General features: G+C 42.7%; 2 protein-coding genes across 5 annotated transcripts in view; both read left to right on the plus strand.

Annotated features, from left to right (window-relative positions):
- ACAP2 (ArfGAP with coiled-coil, ankyrin repeat and PH domains 2) overlaps positions 1-4,510 on the plus strand; it is a 151,975-nt gene extending 147,465 nt beyond the window's left edge. For 3 of the 4 annotated variants that reach the window (XM_049628374.1, XM_049628373.1, XM_049628372.1), the window contains one exon: positions 3,693-4,510. In XM_049628374.1, the coding sequence (XP_049484331.1) occupies positions 3,693-3,793 (101 nt within the window). In that variant the 3' untranslated portion in view covers positions 3,794-4,510. Of the gene's footprint in view, positions 1-127 lie in introns of all 4 variants that reach the window. The other variant, XR_007457289.1, reaches the window with a different exon arrangement.
- Positions 4,511-8,382: 3,872 nt separating this feature from the next.
- XXYLT1 (xyloside xylosyltransferase 1) overlaps positions 8,383-24,663 on the plus strand; it is a 175,416-nt gene continuing 159,135 nt past the window's right edge. Inside the window, exon 1 of the mRNA XM_049628376.1 lies at positions 8,383-13,918. Coding sequence (XP_049484333.1) covers positions 13,079-13,918 — 840 coding nt within the window. The 5' untranslated portion in view covers positions 8,383-13,078. The remainder of the gene's footprint in view (positions 13,919-24,663) is intronic.

Here is a 24,663-nt window from a genome sequence, read left to right on the forward strand (position 1 = left end):
TCGGAGCCTGGAGCCTGTTTCCGATTCTGTGTCTCCCTCTCTCTCTGCCCCTCCCCCGTTCATGCTCTGTCTCTCTCTGTCCCAAAAATAAATAAAAAATGTTGAAAAAAAAAATTTAAAAAAGAAGGTCTCACATGCAAAGCAGAGCAACTTTATACTTACACAGGTGACGCGGTGAAATGGCACAGCAATTGCTCCCTGGCTACTTTTCTTTTCCTTCACAAGTCTTTGGAGAACAGATATGTTAGCTCAGGCAGTAGGGTCTTTCTTTCCCCTCCACTTGTCACTGTTATTTTTCTCTCATTGATTTTGGTTGATTGTCTTATCTAGATCCTTTTGTTGTTGTTGCCTAGCAATACCTCAGAAATTTGGGTAATTTTAAAATGCAGGTATTTTCGATCTTTTGATAATGAAGAGCCCTATTATTTAAAAGACTCAGATATAATCTTTGGGAATCGTGGATTTATTTCTAAGAAACCACACTTCTGAACCTTCTATATACAACCCTAAGGACCTGAAACTTTCTATTTTTTGCAAGGCGATATAAGAGCACACGTTTCCTGAAGGGAAGATCTATCCCTCTTTATCAGTTCCTACAACTCTTAAGAGGACTGGGTGAGTGAGTGAAATATCACGCCCCGCCCTCAGTCGTTGGAAACCACTTTGGTGGTTCCCACAGTCTCTGGTTCCATGACTCCCCTTGATTGTTGGCAGAGTTTCTCAGCCAGTTGAAAATCACCACTTTAGTGAGCCGCTACTGGTTATGCAAGTATGTCGCTAGCAAAGGTTGGTCCCTGATCTAATTATTTGTATAAAGGAAGCTGTAATCAGCCCAGGAAGGGCGGGATCATATACTTGATCACCTAGAGGTGGGGTCTCACATGCTGCTGTCTCTTTGAGGGGAGTGCATTTCGAGAGCAAAATCAACAAGTCTTGGATCATCATCATTGCTGTTACAATGGATATTCTGAATACCAAAAATCAAAAACTATTTTGAACTATCAGTGGACATACAGAAGTCCACATTTTAAAAATTCTGAACTGTCTGGGCACATGGAAAAGTTAACCTTATGAAGAGAAATAGAATATGATTAAGTAATTTAAAGGATATAACTTAGCATTACAAATATTGGGTGATTAGTTGCTTATCGTTTGTAATAAACTGTTAAATGTGCTTACGTGAGCTTTCCAGGGCAGCGAATTATGGGTTATTGTTTATGTATGCTAGTGTAGACAAGTTATATTGCCTTGGGAAAAATTCTAAATGATTAGAATTATATTTAAATTTCAAGGAATCACATTGAAGCTCAATTTATGTTAACTATATTAAATATCTTAGTCACTATTGTTATTGTAATGTTTGTTTTTTGATAATATATTTTGAGGCCTAAGAAAGGTATTTTATTGATAGTCCATTAATTAATGTTTTGTTAGAAACTGAATGTTAACAGAAAGTTTTGTGTGTGTGGAAGGTGAGACTTCCTTTTGTCTTGTATTAGCTCTAAAATGTATTCGTGAAACCAATGATTAGTGTAGCACCAACACTTTCCTTCAAGGAAGCATTTAATTCAGTGAATAAAAGATCTTATAATTTGTTTTGCATGGTACAATGGTTCTACTAAAATGTACTCGTGTAATAGGTACTAGATGATTTAAGAACAAAAGCTGGAAAACCACAAAAAAGAAAAACCCTACAGTTTGTTATACAAAATATGCATTGCTAATAGTAGAAGCCATATATTGCCATTGTACTGTTGTAATACTTACGAATGCTCATCTGGTGCTATCTGTAAAGTATTTGGCATTAGCGTCTGCTAGATCCTTCTTCCTATTTCTTCTTGAATGTATAATGTGTGCCTTTTAAGTTACTTCTGGTGTTGAATGGTAAAATCAGTGTGTTATTTTTGTATTATAACCTGCACTTTACACTTCCTTGGAAAGTAAAATTCCAGACTCTCAAGTTTAAATAGTATTTTAAAAATCTTTATAATGTTTACAATAAATATTTTCAATATTTTAATTCAACATCTAAGAATACGAATTTTTAAATATTTTGTATAGTTTGTTAATATTTAATGTTGGTCTCTTCTCAGTTTATTTTATATCTTTTAGAATGGCTAAAAATGGGAATAGGTTTGTAGTTTGTCTTTTAACATGGGAGTTTACCTTTTAGAAAATCATGGGTGTAATTGGATTGTCTTAACCGTTGTTCCAGTATATCAAATTTCATTTTTATTGTTTCAATAACATGATATGAGTTAGATGCTACTCTTAACCAACTATCAAGATTTTCTTCTTACTGTATTTTTTCTTTTTAAAGTAGATTGATTCAGGTCATGAGAAAATTTCCAGGACTAAATGAAAACTATATAGAGATTTTAATAACTTGCTTTTTACATAGACTAAATGTTAAAAGTGACTAAAGGTTAAAAGTATTAACTTTTTTTATTGAAAATCTTGAATTATGCTGTTAGACCTTTATACTAGATCTTTATCCCCCTCCCCCACCTTTTTTCTGATTCTCTAGCTTTTGGTGTATGACACCTATTGCCTCAAAAATCTTGCTTTTTAAAAGCTGATAAAATCAACTGCACTATTAACAATTGTAGCAATGAGTTTGTAATAAGATGGATGCAAGATATCTTATGGAAAATAATTATAAAACCATGCTGCAACAATAATCATTTAAAACACTTTTGACGGTTTAAATCTTGAAAACAGAGCTATGCTAAGTTTCTGTGTAAACCTAACGTCTGTCAGAAGTATATATGATGAAAGATTGATCTTGAAAATGAGATTTTACTTTATACAAATCCTTGGTCTGAGGAATTAATCTTTATGTGTGCATATAACTAGTTTGTCATGGCAAGAAAAATAGTATTCAGTTGGCTATAGTATCAGTATCTACAATCTACTTCTCTACGAGCCTATTTGTATGTACGTACATACATGCCTTATGCTAATTTAACCGACATCTTTGGTGTTTATTCCCCTTTGTCATAGCATTCTTGCTCATATGACCTACAGTAAGCAAAACACTTCTGACGAAATAGGAAACTGATCTTACAGTCCTTTTCTAGGCTTTATTATTCTATAAGCTCCGTAAGCAGTGGATTAGGTGTATTACTTTTAGTTAAGTTTGAGTAAAGAATTTCTTTTTCACATGCTATTTAAATTAAAATGCCTTTTAGCTCAAAGATAATTATTAAAATAGGATTTTTTTTTTTTTTTGCTCACCTGGTTATCAGTTTTGTCTTATTAATAACTTGCATCCATCAGAAGCATTAGTATTTGTTATTGGTCTTTTCTTTTGGCCTTGATCAAGGGAAATATTTATTTAAAGAATGCCTTGTTTACTATACCTCATTTAGAATGACTTTTATTTCTATGTAAATAAATGTATTTCTTTATATTGCTCTAAAACACTTGCATCTTTGCTCTTTTCTAACTCTGAGCTTTCCTCTGTGGCTGCCTCTGAGGTGCTTTTCTCAGGTATAGCTGTTTCTTTTCTTTCACTATGTGCTTTTCTAGCATTTATATTTAGTGGGTCTTTTTTTCTCCCCAATATGCTCATCTGAGTAAAATTTGAGTATGGTTAATTATAATATAGTTACTAGCCATAAAATGAATGTTGTTTATTAACACTTTCACTGTATAAATTTTAAAAGTGTCTTTATTTTACTTTCATGCAGGTGATGAAACCTACCAGGATATTTTTCGTGATTTTTCCCAAATGGCATCCAATAATCCAGAGAAACTAAATCGTTTCCAACAAGATTCACAGAAATTCTGAGTTTTTTTAAAGAAGGGGAAAAGATTAAATTGAATGATCCCCTAATGTACTAATGTGTACGTCTGAAAACTCACAAATTTTTACTGCCTTAAATCTACTTAATTTTAGTAGGTATTGAGTGGTTTGGAAAAAAGGTACCCATTCATTGATATTTTTATAAATGAAAACATAGAGGTGTAGTAGTTGGGAGAAGAACCTAAGGACCGCTTTTATTTAAAAAAAAAAAAAAAGCCTGTTTAAAGGGCTATTTTTTATAGATAAAGCTAAATCTAGACTTAGGCCATCTCTAGGTTACAAGATGCTAAGGTTAGACAAAATTTCTGTTTTTTCCAATGGTTGGTAGCATTGGTTTTTGTTTTCCATGCATCGTGCCCAAGATCATTCAGTCAAGCATGTCTGCATCGAGTGGGAGCCAACTGTCCTGCCTGCCTGAAGAATATGTCTTGTCTTTAGCCTCCTTGATGATTTTTGGTGGTTCATGTGTGGTTTTGGTAGCCTAGCTGTCATACTCACAATACGTAATTTCATTATCGGAACTAGAGAATATGTTTCCCCCGTTTGCTCATTAATGTAGTGATATTCCTTAGACGTCTGGTTATTGTTGTGTACTTTAACATACATGTAATGGCTGTACAAAGTAGACAGAACTCAAGTCCTTTAGAGTTACTCCATTTTTTGAAGGAAAAGAACCCTTAACATTTTTTTTTTTTTTTTTTTAAATCACCAAAAGAATTCTTACTTAAAGAAATTGTAGTCCTTCATTGTTCGGTTGATTTCCTAAAACCTTGACAAATTTATTGATGTAATAAAACTATGTTTCAAAGGTTACTTGAATGTTGCAAAATTATGCTTTCATCAAATTGTAATTTTTAAAGGAAAAGTTGATTTATAAAATAATGTAGAACATTTTTATATTTGAAATTTGTCCTTTTCAAGATAGATTTTTGCTGTTGCACTGAGTGAAAGAAAAATCTCTGAAAAAGAAAAAACTCATGTTTTTCTTAGGTTATACTGAACTATATAATGATAAATTGTTTTTAATTTTTTTCAACATCTATCCTGTGTACTTTTATACACAGTGTATATGATTTTAAATTAATACCATCTATATATAGATATAGTGGTTGGCTTACATGAAACAGAGACCCTTGAATTCTGAAACCTTACAGATCTACTAATTTATCATGTAAATGCTATAAATTCGTCTGATTCCATCTTTGATTGACATATCTTGTCAGGAGTATAAAATAAGTAATTTGCCTTATGGTTTCTAATAATTGTCAACAATTAAATTTAATCTTTTACAAGTTACATGTAAGTAATATTATTGATACCCAAATTCTAAATAAGAATTTTAAAAATTTGGGTTATCAAACAAGTAGAAAGATTACATTTAATTTGGCAGATAATAAGTTTTCTAACATTCTTCCCCCCAATAACTAGAGTTTTATAAGTTGATTGAATGTCAAATGAGGATTTGTTTAAATAGGAATTACACTGAAGTAAATTCATGTCACAGAAAAGTTTCCATATTTGTTTCCAAATTGTGTGCATATAATGCTTATTTAGTAATAATCACAGTGTATTAGATAAAGATAAAATATATTTATGAAATATTTCTAAGAAAATACTAACTTCCACAGCCTGTATTTTAATTGCAACAATAACAGGAACATTATGAAATCTTCCCTGTTTCACCTCATAGTCACAGGTCGTCTGGCTTTGCAAAAGTCTGGTTTGTAAACCTTTTTGTTAGAGTGTACTTTGAAATTGTCCAAAAAGTTCAAGGATAAGGAAATATGTTTAAAACAAACCAAAGGAAAAAGAGGGCCTCACCTTTCCTTTGTAGTGCCTATTCCTGAATAAGTAATAATATGTGAAATTATTCCTAAGCCTGGTAGAATTAGAATATAGACTTCCTGTTTAATTGTAGGGCTTCACTTCTGAAGCTCCTAACCTTTATCTGGGAAGCCTGGACAGTTTGGCTTTTGGATCCAGCCGTTGGGTGCTTCAGATCACCTCCGGGATCTGTCCTTGTGACGGCAGTTCCTTATGACACTCTTAACTCCTGTGGCTTGCATCATGAGTTGTTAATGTGGTAGTAATTAGTGTCTACCTAAATTTAATGATCAGAGATGTATTTGAAGGGTACTCACTTTAAAGATGATCGTGGTTCTGAGTATCTTCAGAGAAAGCTAAATCTTTTAACAGTATACTGAGCCTGGCAATATGAAAATACATTCCTGTGGCTTGATTTCTTGAACATGCCAAGACTCAGTTTGGATGAAATTTGGCAGAAATGATGCAGTAAATATAGCAAGGCTTTAAAGTCAATTACTAGTGTTACACAGTCACAAAGTAGATTGGCTCTTACCAAGGTGAATTTAGCTGTGTCAACTAATAGCTTTTATATAGTATGTAACAAATCTGAGTTTTATTATGCTGTGAATTATTCAATGCATTATGAGAAATTATAGTGTAAACAATGTTACTCATACTTTTGGGCTTCATAAGTCAATGTGCTTGCCCTTTGTTTTCTTTCCCTAACTGATCTGCTTATATTAGTTTCTGATTCCTAGTCAGTATTCTATTAGCTCATTATCATTAGTGCACTAACTTAAAAGCTAGATTAACATCAAAATAACAATAGCAGTACTAACTGCGAAGAGCTCATAGAATGCAGTCTCACACGCTAGAACTAGATTAAAGGTAATTGAGTAGTTATTTGCAGTGTTTCCTTGTAACACCTATATGTTTAAGATTTCTAAGGTATTTAAAAATTACCTTTGTTACAATCCTTAGAAATACAGAAATTTCCAGGGATTCACTACATTACAGTGTTTGCCTAATTTATACTGCTCTTCACTGTTGATTTTAATGAACTTTGATGTTTACTTTCCAAAACATAATTTAATTTGGAATATGTACTTTGGTTCTTCATGAGTGCATTTTGGAAAAAAAAAAAATTATACCTTCGCAGGCTGGACAACTTCAGTTTGTGATGTGTTAAGCAGTATTTTAAAAATATAATTCTACACATGTAAAGTATAGACATGACAATAAACCAAATTGTATTTAAGACTAAATTTACTACCCATTTTGGATAATAAGATATTCCCATACCACTCTTATATTGCCATATTAACTTTTCTGTTTGATAGCACTTTTGACCATGGACAGGAGCAGGAAAAAGGATATATTTTTATAGAATTATTATGTCCAGAATGACTTCAGACCTGCATGATACAGTGCAAAGAGCACTGACTAGTAGTTACCCTCCTTTTTGGATTCAGAGCTTCTCACAAATAAAATGAGTGGATGAAACATGGTAAAACTATCACAGCATCCCTTTGTCTTCTCTTCTGCTCGCAGTGTACTTCGATACTACTCTGTCTCACCCGATTCTTACACTAGGACTTCTGAAGAATGCCGTCGTTTCTCTTCTTTGATCCTGGGCTGCTCCTCTTGTTTTACAGAGGGGAGCCATTGATTTTCTCATCGGTGGCACGGCTGACACCAGAACCCCTGTCTGACTACTAGTCAGAGGCACTTTACTTGTATCATGAAATAAATTGAAATCATTATAAAGCAGCAAAATCTGATAATGCCTGCCAGCTTTCCTTGTGTTTTGATAACAAAGACTGCAAATATTCTGAAGAACCTGGATATAAAATTATCTTGAAGGAATAGATTAGGATTTGAAGCCATTAAATTATAGGAAATATTACATTTTTGTAATAACAAACATTAATAAAAGCAAAACATGGTAAGGTCATTTTAATTCACCATATACTTACCAAAGTCTTGATGTTTCCAAATGAAAGGTAACCTAGGGCTTGGATTCAGTTTGGCTGAATCCTAACATCTATAAATACGATTCTGTGGACATCTTTTTCCATTTACATACGTTTATCCACTTAAATAAGGAGAAGGAAGCAAGGTTTGATTAAATAAACTTTTCTCTGCATTGGTCTTTTCACTGACTTGTGTTCTAGATTTTCTTATTTTTCCTCAACAACCCCCTGCCTTGGGTGTTAATTTTAAACAGGGAAAGCTTGCTACATTATAAATACTGCTGGCAACATTTATTTTACACAAAGGCCTAAAGGTTAACTTTTGGAAATGATGAGCTACCTTTCTATATGTGTTTACTTGTGCTTTGTGATATTTCTGGATCATTCCAGTCATAAAGACTTATTACATGTAATATTTCTTGCTACCTGTGAAAAGGAATATTTTAAAGAATGTATAACCAACACTCCATTTACTTTTTATTAGTATGTAGAGGATTTGTATCTAATTCATGAATGTAGTTTTACTGTAGTTTGTCATTGTAAATGGAACAAAAAGTACATTATCTTTATAGTTATTCTAAAATGTACATTATGTAAGAATTGTAAATATTATACTTGATTAAATACTTTGTATGCTGAAGAATTATGATAATAAGTCAATAAAAATCTCACCTCTGGCATAGTTCTTTTATGTTCAGACTTGAACTTTATTATGAACTACAACTGCAGACATATCTGTTAACAACTGTCACGTTTATTTGTTTTTTAAAGCCACTTCTTAATGTTTATTCTTATTTTTGAGAGAGAGAGAGAGAGAAAGAAACACAGAATCTGAAGCAGGCTCCAGGCTCTGAGCTGTCAGCACAGAGCCTGATGCGGGGCTCAAACCCACGAACTGTGAGATCATGACCTGAGCCAAAGTCGGATGCCCAACTGACTGAGCCATCCAGGTGCCCCACCAACTGACATGTTTAAAGTCTTCTATTCCTTTCCAACTTTGTCAGATTGATCCAGTTGATTCTATTTGCTGATTGCTTCAATCAGGAAATCCGTTTTGTTTGTTTGCTTATTTATTTATTTCACAGTGCATGAGAGCAGGGGAAGGGCAGTGGGAAAGGGAGAGGGGGAATCTTGAGAGCATTGACTTGAGCTGAAATCAAGAGTCAGAGGCTTAACTGACTGAGCCACCTAGGTGTCCCCATTTTGATCTTTCAAATATTTTCTTCCTGCTCACAGAGCTGTATGCTCTCAATTCACAGCTAAAAATGACAAAGGCTTGTGTGTGTGTGTGTATGTGTGTGTAGGGAGCCCTAATTCTAATTATTTTCCATTATGATTGACATCCATTGAAGCTCCCAGTCTAGGCAACACATTTGTACTCATCCTTTTAGTAAACAAAAGCATGTTTTTATATGAATTGACATAGAAGGAAGGGAGGGTTGAAAGAATAGACCTGGAAGTGAATTGCCTGCTATTGCCTTAAGTTAATTAAAAGCAGACACATAAAACATTTCAATGTGACTTGCTTTATTCCACTTCATTTCATTTTCAGAATAGTTCTGTGAAGAAGAGAACCCGCACCTATAGTCAATAAAATTTTTAAATGAAAATAAGCAACCTACTTTTTCCTATTGCAAAAACAATGCTTTTTCATTGTAGACAAATGTTTAATAATAAGTAAAAAAGATAATCCTCCACAATTCCATCATCTGCCTGTGCTCTCCAATATGGTCTCTACTAGCCACATGTGGCTATTGAAATTAATTAGACAAAATTAAGAGTTCAGTTCATCTGTGGCACCGCTACATTTTAAGAGCTCAGCCGTGTACCTAGTGACTACTGTTTTGAAAAGGACAGATTATAAAACATGCCCATCATTGTAGGAAGTTCTGTTGAATAGTCCTTAGGGGGAAACTGTTCCTTCCTCAGTATTTATCTTTTCAGAACTTTGGGTGTGTGTATTTATGTTGATATACAATGGGATCATACTATTTTGTTACCTGCTTCTTTCACTTAATAAATAGGGAGCAGATTTCTAAATCCTCAAATGTTCTATATCACTTTGGGGAGGATTAAAACATTTTTTTAGAATGGAAAATGTCAAACATATACAACATAGAATAATTATAATAGTAACTCAGGGCTAACATTGTTTTATTAATACTCTCACCCATTTTTTCTCTTCCCCAGATTTTATTTTGAATCAAGCCTCACACATTTCACTAACAAGTCATTCAGTATGTATCTCTAAAAGAGAAAAAGGCAATCACAACATCACACTTCTTTAACTATAAAACTACAGTCAGTATTCATATTATCCCAAATGTATCAAATATACTTTTTAAAAGTAGACTCTTCAAGTCACAACTCACAGAAGTTCCATTCATTGCAGTTGGCTAGTATGTCTCTTGAGTCTCTAAATCTACAAATTTTTCTTCCATTTATTATTAAACATTTCTATTTGCAGTTTGTGAATACATCACTTTTAATGACAGCATCATTTTTGTTTAACCACTTCATTGATGAACATTTGATTCCAATTTCTTGCCATCATAAATCTAGCTCTGCTTATCCTTATGGCTTTTTGCATACATTCTTAGTTATTTCCTCAGGACAGATTCCTAGAAGTTGGCTGGAGTTGGCTGACTCACAATGGGTGGGTATATTTTTGAGTCAGTATATATCAATGAGTCAGGCACTGTGTTAGGTATTGGGGATATTATGGTGAAAAAAAAAAAAGATGTACTTCCTATTTTCTTGGGATCTTGTCTTCTTGGGATCTTGCCTTTCTCCACCTGCAGTGGAGGAAGATGGGACCGAATAGTTTATAGGTGGCTTTCATAGGATTGTTGGACGATAGTGCCTCACCTGGACACTGGATGGGTTGGTGTTCAGAGACCACTCATCAAGGCAGTGACATGTAAGTCAAGATTGTATGCAGAAAGAGAGTTTGGCTGGGTGAAGATCTAATGCAGTGCTTTACAAACTTTGGTCTGTAAAAGATTCACTATTGAGGCCTGGGCTCATTGAAGATACATAGGTCCTGAACCTTTGTGTTTTTACTAAGTTTCTCGGGTGCTTCCAGTGCCACACCAAATCAAGAACCACTGTCTCCAAGAGAAACACTCATCTGGGCAGGAGAGAACTGAGAGTCTTCTTAGAGGCCAGAAAGATTTTAGCATTGCCAGAGTGCCCTCCAGAAAAGTCCCCTCCCTCCATCTGCTGTAGAGGAAAATGTCTGTTTCTCTGTATCCTTGACAATTTTGGGTACTAGTCAATATGACAAAAATATGATAATCCAACATTACAGATGAAAAAAAACAATTCTAATCTCTGGTGAGAAGTCTGAGAACTTGACCGAAGTTACAGTTAGAACTGAAGAGTTCCTGTGGTTACCAAAGTTCTTTGTGTATTTAGCCATGTCATTATATACCCAGCTATGGGCTTAGAAAACAGCCCATGTCACCATCTGACACACTACACATTTCTAATCTCTGTTTTCCCCTGCTAGAATATAAGCTCCGTGAGGGCGGAGACTTCTGTTTCTTTTCACTGATGTATTCTCAGATGCTACTGTGCTTGACATATAGTCGTCACTTGTTACCTCTTGAATAAACGACTGGCTACCTTCATTCAACCAATTGATTTAGTTTCCAGTCAGCAATATATTTCAGGAAGCTGCAATGTTAATTTTTTTTATGGTTAAATAATTGGAATGAAGAAGCTACAAAATGGAGATGAGACTAGTCTCGAGTATGTTCCTGTGTTTACAGAATTTGTATGTAAAATTTAAACTGTCTTGTTATTCATTTCTTATCCATGAATTCCGGGAGTAGTGATCTTATAAAGGTCTGAAAAATAAAATATTTGTTGAATAAATTCTAGAATAAGTGGTGGAAGGAAAAGCCGTGTTATTGATGGTGTAGGTGGGGGAGGGGGGGCTAAAAGGCACCAAGAGGAATTATTTTTCTCTTATTAATGAACAACAATTACGACAATAATATAGCTGTAGCACACTGCTGTGGGGGTTCTGTGGAGCATATACTAAAGTCTTAATGGAGATTTATGGTTTGGTATTTGTAATTACCTTAGTAAAGCTATGGTTACTGGATTGTATTTTGGCACTTGGATATTTAGACTTCTTGTAGAGTTTGGTGTTTCTAGCATAGTTTATATTGTTTGCTAATTGTCAGGCACAGTTTTAACTACTTCTTGTGTATTTTCTCTCATAACCCTAGGCGGCATAGGTGCTCATAATAGCCCTGTTTTACGTATGGGTGTAACTGCAGCTCAGATTAAGTAATTTGCCTGACGTCTAATAATTTGCATTGCTAGAGCTGGACTTCCAGCTTTCTTAACTTGGAGAGCTTGCTCTTGTAACCACAGTGTCTGCTAAAAGCTGTGGTAAAATACAATTCAGAGCTCGAATTATTGCTTTCAGTGCTAATCTTGGCTGAAAACCTGGGCATGAGAAGCAGTTAAGACTTGGGTTGAGATCCGATTCCATTGCTTACTAGCCAACTAGCTTTGGGTAATATACTTCTCTGAATCTCAATTTCCTCAGTTGTAAAGTGCAAATAATACCTCTTCTTAAGGTTGTGTAGATTAAATGAATTCAAGTAAGAGCCTATCATGCAAGTGAGTTAATTCAGGTATCAGGGCTCCGCTCAACACACAAGATGACTAGTATGTATTGAATTTGTTGCTAACCTTGCTTCAGAGCTCCAGTATTTTTTCAGAAAAGTGTTATCCCGATTGAAACGAACAAGAGTTAAAAATGAGATGAATTGTGGTTCTGGGTACCATGCTTTGACCAATAACGGCATGGCACAATAAACTGCTGAGTGAGAATTCACCAGTGCATGTGCATTCGCTTCCACGTCTATCAAGCATGCAGATCATTTGTACATGTTTAAATGCTATGGTATTATCGTCAGTCCTTAGAAGACTGAAGTTAATGAGTTTTTTATGGGGTAGTTGTCAGTGTCCAACTATCTAAGGTCAAAACCGCCACTCTGTGACCTTGGGCAAGTTACCTCAGTATGCCTCAGTTAAAATTTTGAAACACTACCTGGTACATCTTAAGGCTCTTTTCAAGTCAGTTAAAAAAAAAAAAAAAAAAAAAAAAAAAGACTTCATCTCTGGCGTTACTCGCCTGGGGCTCAGGAGTCTCTCCCGAAGTCGTGGGCAGCGGGGTCCCCCTGCTGGCCACATCCTTCACATAGCCTTCGTTCGGCCTCAGGTGCCCGTGCCCTGGGCAGGCCATTTCCACCCCAAGGAAATTCCTAATTTACCGTGAATGAGGAAGGAGCTGGCGAGTTTAAATTCCCTAGCCCCAGCCAGTCTCCCAGGTGTGAAGGGAGGGAGTCGGGGAGAGGGCTCAAAGCCTGCAAACATTCGGGGCAGAAAGGTATAGAGATAAAATTTTCTCCTCTCTCTGCGTCCAGTTTTGTGGTTTTGCTAACCGAAGGTCCTGCGTTGGGGCGCCTCTATGCCTTTCAAGGCTCAGCTTCGATATCTAGCGTCTGGGGCTAGATATTTAGGACGGCCAGTTTTAACAGACCTTACAGCCGGCTGGCTTTCTCCAAGTCTGAATACTTACCCGCCCGCTCGGTCCTTCCCAGCTCGAATAGCTCTAAATCTAGGACCCAGCGGCTGCCCGGCGGCCCTGGCTCCGCCTCTCCGCGCATCAGCGCCCGAGGATTGGCTCCGGGCAGCGCGGCACCGCCCCCGTTATGGCCGCTGTCCGCCGCCTAGGCTACTAAGTGGCTGCCAGGGTGCTGGTCTCGGCTCTCCCTCCCCGGCTGCTCGGTCCGCCGGCCCGTGGCGCATGGGTCGGCGAGGCGGGCCCCCATGCGCTCGGGCCATGGCGCGCCTGGGCGCTGTGCGCTCCCACTACTGCGCGCTTCTGCTGGCCGCAGCGCTGGCCGTCTGTGCCTTCTACTACCTCGGCTCGGGCCGGGAGACCTTCTCCAGCGCCACCAAGAGGCTGAAGGAGGCCCGCGCCGGGGCCCCTGCCGCGCCCACGCCGCCCGCACCGGAGGTGGCGCGGGGCTCCGTGGCGCCGGCCCCGGGCGCCAAGGCCAAGAGCCTGGAGGGCGGCGTGGCCGGACCGGTGGACTATCACCTGCTGATGATGTTCACCAAGGCGGAACACAATGCCGCGCTGCAGGCCAAGGCCCGCGTCGCGCTCCGCTCCCTGCTGCGCCTCGCTAAGTTCGAGGCGCACGAGGTGCTTAACCTGCACTTCGTGAGCGAGGAGGCCAGCCGCGAGGTGGCCAAGGCCCTGCTTCGAGAGCTGCTGCCGCCCGCCGCCGGCTTCAAGTGCAAGGTGAGCGGGGCCGCGGCTGAGGGCTCCCGGTGGATGCCCACCACCGCCCCCTCCCCCCGCCATTCTTCTCGCTTTGCCCGAAATGGGTGTTTGCTGTACGCTGGGGGCGACGTCCGGGGGGCGTGTCCGGGAGTCCGATGCACTCGGCTGGTGCTGGAGTGGAGCCGTGGAGCCGCGGTGTCAACCGACTACCCCTGACCCGGTCTCCCCCCACTAAGTCCCTGTTCCCTCTAGAATTGGCTCGCCCCCCTCTCTGGTAGCCTTGCAGGATTCAGCACTGTCTTCACTGTCTGCACTTCTTTTCATTCTACTCAGTCTTTGACTTTTTAGGTTGGACCAGGTCATTTGAAGGCACCAGTAGTCATTCTGTGCAGAGTCTGCTGGACAGGTCTTAGGTCGCTTGAATTGCTGAAATCGCAGTGACATTCTCATAGCTCTTATGGTATTTCGGTCAGAACTGTCTAAGCCCAAACCCAGTGTGAACTACCTCATCCCCTCTCTGTCTTCTTCCCTACTCTCGAGGGTCACAAACCCATTTAGAGAAGCCACCAGTTCCTCTCAGGGAGGAAGAGAAAGCCCTAAGAGGTACAGATATGTATGATCTGGGGAGAGCACAACAGAGCTGGCCACCTTGTCCCAGGCTGGACCAAACTGCCTCCGTGGCAGCTCCCATATCTCCCCATCATCTCCCTTGATCTCCTGGCTCTGCTTGTCAGAGATACTGTTCCTGACTTAGTGTTAATTACTTCAGTCAAATTGCTAGCCTCATTTTGACCTGATGGTTGCACAGAGGGGATCCAAATTCTGATTTTTGGGTAGGACTAGTAGGTGATCCTAAAGGATGAAGTCTGATGGTGGGAGAAGGAGCAGTGAAGCAAGAGTAATAATGTTCCATGTGTTTGTGCCCAGTGAGTGACAGGGGGAGCTGCTGCCAGGATCCTGTAGGGTTCCGGGGTCTTTGGTAGCTCTTCGTTACCTGCAGAATCAAGCCCCAGCTTCTAGGTGGGCTGTGTTGTGGGCCTAGCCCTCCTCTCCAACCTGGCTTCTTGTCCTGTGTGCACCTTAGATCTTGACTGTGCTGAATGTGCCTTTACACAAGCTCTCTGCCCAGGATGTCCTTCCTTTCCTCCTGGACCCTTGGCCACTCTTTACTTAGCTTTCATCTCCCCTGGGAATGTCCCTAGACTTGGGGACAATCTGTGCCCAGCCCTCCACAGCTTTTTGTTCCTGCTTCCCCCCCATAGCATACAAGGTCTGTGTCCTGCCCAGAGCAAATGAGCCTGTCTGGAGCTCACCGTAATCAGGGAAGGGCACTTGGGCCATGGACTTCATGCTGTAGGAGGCCAAGAATTCAGGTCCTTGGGACCTACTGTCTGATCTGGGGTTTTTCACTCTGGGGCCCATCCCGGTTTACCTAATTGGGATCTCAGGGTGACACCTGGCAACTTGTCCCACGTGATCCCTAGGACTTTAATGCTTGAGAAACTCTGTGTTGGTTCAAGGGTGAAAGCCAAAAGCCTGTGATCAAAGGGCTGTTCTGGGCAGAGCTGGGATTTGACCGCGTCTCCAAACACCACCCTGAAGGCCAGCATTGTCATCTTTTCACTTTACGGAGTCAGAGGAAGCAGACTTCCAGATCTTTACCTGTCCCCTTATCTCGAGCTCCAGCCACAGCTTCTTGTGCACTCAGGGCTTTCCAGCTTCCAGGCCTTTGCTATGTTGTGCTGCGGTCTGTGCACAGAGGCGCGTTTGGGTGCACAGAGGTAGTTCACACTGTTTGGCCATCTTCAGATGTCATTCCCTCTTTGGAGCCTCCCGGGGAACCCCCATCTGCAAGGCACGTCTTCCTCGCATACCCTGGTGCTATGAATGTATCAGGTCTTATCTCCCATCCCCGTGCATGATGCCTGGTGCATACTCAGCGCCAGAAATATTGGCTTTAGGGCCAGGCTCCCATCGTGGTGTCTGCGTTTCATTCTCCCTCCCTCTGCTGTGCTCAGTTCTGACAGCCACAGGTCACCAAGGCCTGGAAGCAGCTGCGGATGACCTGAGGGGATTGATCCCACCTGTGTTGAGGCATCACAAATGAGGGTCGGGGGGCTTTGTAGCCGGATGGCTGTGGTCAGATAAGAGTTTATCAGTGTCAGCGTAAAATTGTTCCTGTTACTTTTGAGTTCACATTTTATGAGTCTGTTTTCTGTTTGTGATAAAAGGTGCTCTTTTTTTCTTTAAATGTATGGTCCTAAAAGGTTTGCTTCATTTTATTGGGCATCTTAGTTCTTCCTCAGGTTTGGAATATTCCTGAAAGGAATGCTTCTTCTGGCATCATTTCACATAGGCTTTTCCCTCTGCCTGGAGCACCCCTGCCCCCACCCCTACCCTGACCCCTATTCCCTAAATTCTGCTTTCAGGTCTCCATGTAAATGTTATTTCCTTGGTAAACCTTCCTGAGCACCCATTACACACTCTCATAGCACCAAGTACTTGGTAACATTTATCATTGTTGTAATTATATAATTATTGAATGAATTATTTGTCTACCTTTCAAGACAAAGTAGACAAAGGGCATGGACACTGACTTAAGTGTTGTATCCCCAGCACTGAACATCATGCCTTACATATGGGAATGCAGTTTTTTTTTTTAAATTTTTATTTATTTATTTATTTATAATTTTTTTTTTTTTTAACGTTTATTTATTTTTGAGACAGAGACAGAGCATGAACAGGGGAGGAGCAGAGAGAGAGGGAGGCACAGAATCCGAAGCAGGCTCCAGGCTCCGAGCTGTCAGCACAGAGCCGACGCGGGGCTCGAACTCACGGACCTTGAGATCCTGACCTGAGCTGAAGTCGGACGCTCAACCGACCAAGCCACCCAGGCGCCCCTTTATTTATTGTCTTGAGAGCCAGAGAGAAAGAGTAAGCAGTGGAGGGGAAGAGAGAGGGAGGCAGAGGATCCAAAGCAGGCTCTGTGCTGACAAAGAGCCTGATGTGGGGCTCGAACTTGTGAACCATGAGATCATGACCGGAGCCAAAGTCATATGCTTAACCGACTGAGCCACCCAGGCGCCCTGGAGTGCTCTTTAAAAAAAACATTTATATTAGAGAGAGAGAGAGTGAGTGTGCACACATGCGTGTGTGCATGGGAGGAACAGAGAGTGAGGGAGACAGAGAATCCCAAGCAGGCCCCACACTGTCAGCACAGAGCCCAACTTGGGGCTCAATCTCACAAACTAGGATCATGACTGGAGCCGGAATCAATAATCAGACACCCAACCGATTGAGCTACCTAGGTGCCTCTGGGAGTGCATTTTATACTGAGAATTGTCCTTTTGGTATTAATTAAGAAGAAGGAAACTGTAGAAATTCTCACCCTGGCTGCATCAGGCCTGGGACCTTTAAGAGCATATAACGTAATGGGTGAGGAGACTTGCCCAAGGCCACTTGGGGGGTTACTGACCTGGCTAGGACTAGACCCATGTCCTGGGCCACTGTCTCTCCCTTTGTGCCATGTTTCCTCTTTAAGTAGCACTTTATCTTCTAGCAGGTAAGGTGATAAGGACAGTTCACTCCCAGGGAGAGTTGCCTTGAAGTATGTTAGAACATCTTGGGGACAGGAAGGCAGCTCCTTGCCTACCCAACTATCTGGAGATAGCCTCCACCCTCAGGGTGGGCTCTTGGACTCCACCACGTCTGTAAGATGCAGAGCAGAGCTACAGTGAGCCAGCATGGAAATGTTCTCACACCCAGAGGTCTCTTCTAAGGCCATTTTCAAGTGAAACAGAAATACCTTTTAGCTGAGATGCTTGCAGAAATAGATCACAGAACATTATTAGTGGCCTTATATTTTGGGTAATTAAATATTAGCTAAAAAACCATTCACTTAACCAGAAAAATCTTGTGTCGATGATTATTATTTTATTTTAGAGAGAGCACAAGTTGGGGAGAGGGGCAAGGGGAGAGAGAGAGAGAGAGAGAGAGAGACAGAGAGAGAGAGAGAGAGAGAGAGAGAGAGAATTTTAAGCAGGCTTTACTCTCAGTGTGGAGCCTGATGCAGGGCTCAATTCCATGATCCTGGGATCATGACCTGAGCCAAAGTCAAGAGTCAGATGCTAAACTGACTGAGCCACCCAGCTGTCCCCTTGTTTCTATTATTACTGAAAGTCTTTCTAAATCTAGTTTGTCCCCTAACAGTATGGAAGTCTGTCATCTGTTCACATATTTAATAAGCATCCAAACCCACTGTGTTCCAAGGTCAGGTTAGGAGCTGCTTCTGGCCTGTGTAACAGCTCCATGGACTCACTGCATCACAGTCAACCTGGGCATGCTTATTAAAAATTCAGGATCCTGGGGGCGCCTGGGTGGCTCCGTTGCTTAAGTGTCTTGACTCTTAATTTCTGCTCAGGTCATGATCTCACAGTTTGTGAGTTTGAGCCCTGCGTTGGGCATGGAGCATGCTTAGGACTCTCTCTCTTTCCCTCTCTCTCTCTCTGCCCCTCCCCACTCGTGGTCTCTCTCTCTCTCAAAATAAATAAGAAAAAGAAAGGTTCAGAAGCCTGGGCCCTGTCCCAGCCTGTGGGTCAGAATCTCCTGGGTGGGGCCTGGGAACCCGAGTTTGTATAGAGCTGCAGAGGCAGGCACGGGAGTCACTGCTGTAAGGGATGGAGGAGCAGCTGGGCCGTCCTGTCCATCTTTCTTACCCAGGTCAGGTATGTTCTCTATGACGCCTGGCACATAGGCATTCAGGAAACATTTGGCTGAACAGCTCTCTGTCATCCAGGCTGTCCTAGTTCTGCTGGCCTGGGAAAGACTGCTACATTCATCTTGTGAAAATGCTTTTATAGTATGACTTCCCCTCAGAACCTCCTGACTCCTGGCGAACTGTCATCTCAGGCTTCTCCAAATTCTAGACCTGCTGCAGCTGACTTCGGCTTCCTTCCCCAGCCTTTCCTCCCTAGGCTGGGGCAAAAGCTGTCCCTTCACATGGGGTTTTGCTCACTCTGCTTCTGAGCCATCTGTTGCCTCATTCTGTTTGTCAGGAGGAATCCTGCTCTTCTAAAACTTAGGTCAAGACTTACCTTTCTCATAAGCCTTCCTTGCCATATTGAGTTTCATAGAATATGCCAGAAACCCCAAACTGTTCCGGCTTCAGCAAGATTGAGCCTTATTTCTCATCCGAATGGAAGTTCAGAGCTAGCCATTCCTGGTGGCGTGGGGGCTTCGTGAAGTCATCAGTGTCCTAGGCTCCTTGCAGCTCCCTGTTTCACTGTCACTGGGGAGTGGCCCTTGTCCTTTTGGGCCAGGATGGCTGCTACCACTTTAGCCATCACATCTGTATTGTGGTAGCAGGATGGAGGGAGAATCAAAGAGGGCTCAGTTAAAAATAGGGGTCCAGTTAATAGGAAGGGGAGGAGAGCAGGTTTCAGGGTAGACAACCAGCCATCCCTGTCCCCTCAGGAGCCCACCTGGGGCATCACCAAGCACGTGTTATCCATGGGACCCTGGGTTCACAGCTATGGGGACACAGACATGGGTCAGGCACAGCCCCTGCCATCCAGGAACCCACATCGCTTAGTGTCACATTTATATACAGCTTATCTTGCTGTAAAACTCAGCAGGTCGGACAGGAGATGGTCCTGAGGGAGTGAGCTCTGAGTTCCAGCCCCAGCTGGCCAGTTACTAGCTGGGTGACGGTGGGTAATCCCCCGAAGCTTCCTCTGTAAGTGAGGCTCACACACCCACCTCCCATGTAGCAGTGAGGATGAGATGCTGCCATTCTGTAGAGCACTTAGCCCAGTACTGCTTTGTCTCTTGCTACGGGGGCAGTCTCCTAGCATGGTCCCACTCGGCTGACTTCTGGGGAGATCACCACGGTGAGCAGGCCCCAGAGCTCCTGGCATCACTCAGCACCGACAGGACCCATGGTCATCCGCTCCTTTCTCTGTGGGGTGGCCAGCTCCCTGCAGAGGCCTGGCGGGGCTCACCAGTATTGCTCACTGTACTGCTGCTTTGTGGTGTTTCTCCTGTTCTGTCACTGTGTCATCCCTCAGATGGTAACCGCCCAGGAAGGCCTTCCCAAAACCCCTTTTCTAATGCAGCCTCACCTGAGCCCTCATTATCTTTCCCCTCACCTGCCTTGTAGCACATCCTCATTTGTTCATTCACTCAACAGATGTTGAGCGCTTATCCTGTGCCTGTGACCAGTGGGAATGGAACAGAGTTTCTGCCCTGGTGGAGCTTATATTCTGGGGTTGTGGGGGAGCTGTGGGAGAAAGACTTGAAACAAAAAATCAAGTATATATAGAGCCAGTCAGTGAGAAGTTTAGAGAAGGTAAAGGGCATGGGGAGTGTACGTGTCGGGGGTGGGCAGATGGCTGTTTGGTATAGGTGGTCAGGAAGGGCCCCGCCAATGAGGTGACGTTTGAGCAGGGACTGAGGGAAGTGAGCATGTGGACCTTTGGACATCTAGAAGGGAGAACTCTAGGCAGGGAAGACTGCACGTGGGAGTGTGCTCCTCATGTTTGAGAAAATAACAATCCTCACTTATTCGCAGGCTACCTCTCCCTACTAGAATATAATCTCCAGGAGGGCAGAGACAGCACTTACCTTCTTCATTGACGGAGGTTGGCAGGAACCCGGTCAGTGCCACTCCTGCCTGCTTCTGGCCTAAGTTGGAGGTGATAGACTTGGACAGGCAGCCTGCTAACCTGCAACACAAGAATCAGACAAACTTCTGGAGGGACAGGCATCCCTGGACAGTCACTGGCCTCCCTGCGGGGATGGGCAGGCTCTCCGCAGGTAATTCCAGAAGAGGGGAGAGGAAGGGGCCAGGGCAGGCATGCCTTCCAAACTCACCCATCAGATCAGTTTCTTCTCTTGCCTGAAGGGAGGTGTTAGTGTTCACAGTGGAGAGCAAGAGGCCAGGAGCGCAGAAGACACGAAACAGTGGGAACAGAGGTGCTCCCTCTTCCCCCCGTCACCGTTATCTTCTTAGCACAGCTCCTGGCACATTCAGAGTACTCAGTAAATATTCACAGTTGATGGACTGATGGCTGTGTTAGTTAAACCCAGGAAATCCTACCAGAGTTCTCCGTGATCTGCCCCTCTCCTGTAAACCCCGTCTTCCTCAGCATGAGGCTGGGTTGCTCAGTCCCCAGATGACAAGTTAGGAATAAGAAGCCACGTGCTTTCCGCACTTAAAGCACTTGTTGGATTCCAGGAGGAGCGAATGCTGAGGACTAGGGTGGCTGGACAGAGGCTCTTTGCACACATGGGGGCATTTCCAGGGTTTCTGCATGAGCAAAACTGAGTGGCTTTGAAAAGATGAGCACCTCAGCCCCTAGCCAGGGCTGGAAAGAAGCGTTAAGACCTCCATGCTGGCTGTCTTACTGAGGAAGCTGTTGACAAACAGGGGACACTGAAATGCAGCTTCTCCGGCCTGCCAGAGTAGTGGGCACCTTGCATTGGAATGAAACGTGAATAAGTTAGACAGTCTGGGAAGGAGGTGATTGGAAAAAACGCGTCCTGAAATGAGAGGCTGTTTGGAAAGGTAGGATAAGGGGCACCTGGTGGCTCAGTCAGTTAAGTGTCCAATTCTTGATTTTGGCTCAGGTCATGACCTCACAGTTCATGAGTTGGAGCCCCCCGTTGGGCTCTGTGCTGACAGTGCGGAGCCTGCGTGGGATTCTGTCTCTGCCTCTCCCCTGCTCACGTGTGGGTGTGAGCACGAGCACTTTCTCTTTCTCTCAAAATAAACAAACAAAAAAAGATTGGCTGACATTTTATACTATAGAATTTAGAGAACAGTGTTATCTACCAAACACACTTACTAGTGGAAGTCTTTTAAATTAGAATATGTTCATGAAATAACTAGTATTTTGTGTATCAATGCATGCTTCTCATGAAAAACTTCAGTCATTGATCTGTAAGGAATGTGGTATTATCGTATCCTATACAATAGACTCTGATAATTTCACAGATAATAACATTGATAATGTGTTAAAATTAGAAGGCAAAACCCATAACATAGGTCAGGGATCATCCTCTAGATGAATCACACTGATATATGGGTTATTGGTAAATGCTCTGAGGGCCTCAGTGTGCAAATGGAACGTTCAGGCTTTGGACATCAGTAATTCCTCACTGTGTTCTGTTTTCTGTTCGCATAGATCATTTTTCAAAAGACAGATAACCACATTTTTTTTTTTTTGCAATTAAATGGAGATAGAATTTACATGCCATAAACCTCACCCCTTTAAAATAGTTTAGTGGTTTTTAATATTCATAAGATTGTTCAGCCATGACCACTAATTCCAGAACATTTTCATCACCCCCAAAAGAAGCCCTGTACCAATTAACAGTCACTCCCCGTTCCCCTTTTTATCTCGCACTGGCAAGCATGAAACCGCTTTCTAGTTCTATAAATTTGCCTGTTCTGAACATTTCATAATAATGGACTCATTCGGTGTGTGACCTTCTGTATCTGGCTTCTTTCACTTAGCACGTATCAGTATGCCATTCTTTTTTATGGTTGAATAATATTCCATTGTATGGACAGGCCACATTTGTCCGTTCATTAATTGAGGGACATTTGGGTGGTTTCCACTTTTTGGCTATTGTGAATAATTCTGCTGTGAACATTTGTTTATGAGTTTTTATGTGTATGCATGAGTATATACTCAGGCATGGAATGCCTAGGTCATATGTTAGCCTTTGAGGAAATGCTAGACTGTTTTCCAAAGCAGCTACACCATTCTTCATTCCTACCAGCAGGGCATGAGGGTTCCAGTTTCTCCACATCCTCACCAGCACTTGCTGTCTTTTTTTGGTTAATATTTATTTATTTTGAGAGTAGCGTGGGGGTGCATGAGTTGGGAGGGGCAGAGAGAGAGGAGAGAATCCCAAGCAGGCTCCACATTCACAGTGTGGAGCCTGACATGGGGCTCGATCTCACGAACGGGGAGATCATGACCTGAGCCAAAATTAAGAGTCAGAACTCAACCAAATGAGCTACTCAGGCGCCCCTTGTCTGTCTTTCTGATCATAGCCATTCTCAATGTTGTTAAGTAGCATCCCGTTTTGGTTTTGATTTGCATTTTCCTAATGACTAATGGTGAGATGATTATATATTGATAAGGACAACTGTGTAAATGTATTTGGTATTTTTCCTATGTGTTTACCAAAATGCATTTTACAAGAAAGACCAGGTGTCTTGACTCTCCCCTCCCCACCTGGAAAGATGTTACAGCATCTCTGGAAACGCTTATATTCTGAAGCATACAGTTTAGAAATTTCCAATGTGTATAGTAACGTTGTCCCTAAAATCAATGAGGTGGTGTTACTCGTATGAAGACTTGATTAGGAGAATAATTGTAACATTTGTTCAGCGCTTTAGCGTATATAAAAATGCTTTTACAAACGTCTCACTTGAGCCTTACTGTGACAGGGGAGGAGCCCCCGAGGCTGATAGGTCAGCTGACTTACCTGAGGTCTCAAACAAAGTCTTGGGGCTGGACTGTGTGACATGCTTTAGGGAGGGGTTGATGCCCACAAGAGTGGGAGCCAGTGAGGGCTGGGCCATAGCCCACCTCGAAATCTGTATCGTCCCCCTGCCTGGAGGCCCCAATTACATCAAACTGAACAAAGACCGAGCTTGTAACTCTCCCTTGCCTTCCCAGAACACTGCAGAACCACCAAGTTTTGGAACTGGAAGGAAACTCTGAACCTCTGGGTACAGTGCCCTCCCAGTGAGCTGGCAGACCTGGGGTGGAGCAGGCAATGACTTATTCAGTGCCACACAGAGCTGGGGTTAGAATCAGCCCCGGCCCTTCCGTCTTCTGTTTGGGCATCAGTGTAATCAGCAGCCTCTGCTCCCTTTTGGGAGAGCGGGTTGAGAGCCAGCTCACCCTAACCCCCACCCCCGGCAGAGCTTGCCAGGTGCTGGGCCTGTCTGTGTTCACCCATTCCAAATAGGCCTCACTGCACTGTGTCCCCACGGATCTTTCTGGCTGGGAAGGGGAGGCCAGAGTCCTGCTGGTTGTTGGGGGCTAGCTTTCCAGCAGCCTTGTACCTGAGAGGGACTGAGGGGTCAGTCCTAGGGGAGCTGTATCCCTGGAGTGAACCCATGTGGTGTGTCCATTGCTTGGGGGTATGTGCTGGAGGGAGCTCCGGCGCTAGAATAAGTGCGTAGGTCTCCAGGCCAGGAGGTCAGGAGGCTAGAGTAGCTACAGGAGTGCAGCCCACACTGGGCCCCCAGCCACCCCTGCCTGTCCTGGCCCTGACGCAGTAAGGGGGCAGCTGCTCGCCTGCCCAGCAGGGTCCCCTCCCAGGCCCGAGGAGCCGCGTGTGGCTCTCCGCGTGGCCACTGGAGGGCGCCCCTGCCTCGTGTTTGCTTGACTGGGCCCGGTGCCGCGCCGGAGCCGCCCGCCCGCACTGCTCTCCCACCACGGAAGCCTGGGGCGCCCGCAGAGCTGTTTTTGTTCTTTCTCCACAAGCGTCTCGCCCTCTCCCCCCAGGTTTTGGAAAGGAAGATTGAAATGAAAGGGAGTCTGCCTGGCGATCGTGGGCAGTCATTTCCTTCCTGTGCCCGGTGTAAACCAGCTTTGATGAGGCCGTTTGAAAAAGGTAGATGAAACAGAAGCTGGATGGTTGCATCCCGATGGAGAAGACATCAGTGCTTCCTGGCGTCGCAGTCCGAGGGACCCGTGTGGATGGGGGCGGTGGTGGCTGGGTGTCTGCGCATCACGAGC

This window comes from Panthera uncia, chromosome C2, assembly GCF_023721935.1.
Source record: "Panthera uncia isolate 11264 chromosome C2, Puncia_PCG_1.0, whole genome shotgun sequence".
Taxonomy (NCBI): domain Eukaryota; kingdom Metazoa; phylum Chordata; class Mammalia; order Carnivora; family Felidae; genus Panthera; species Panthera uncia.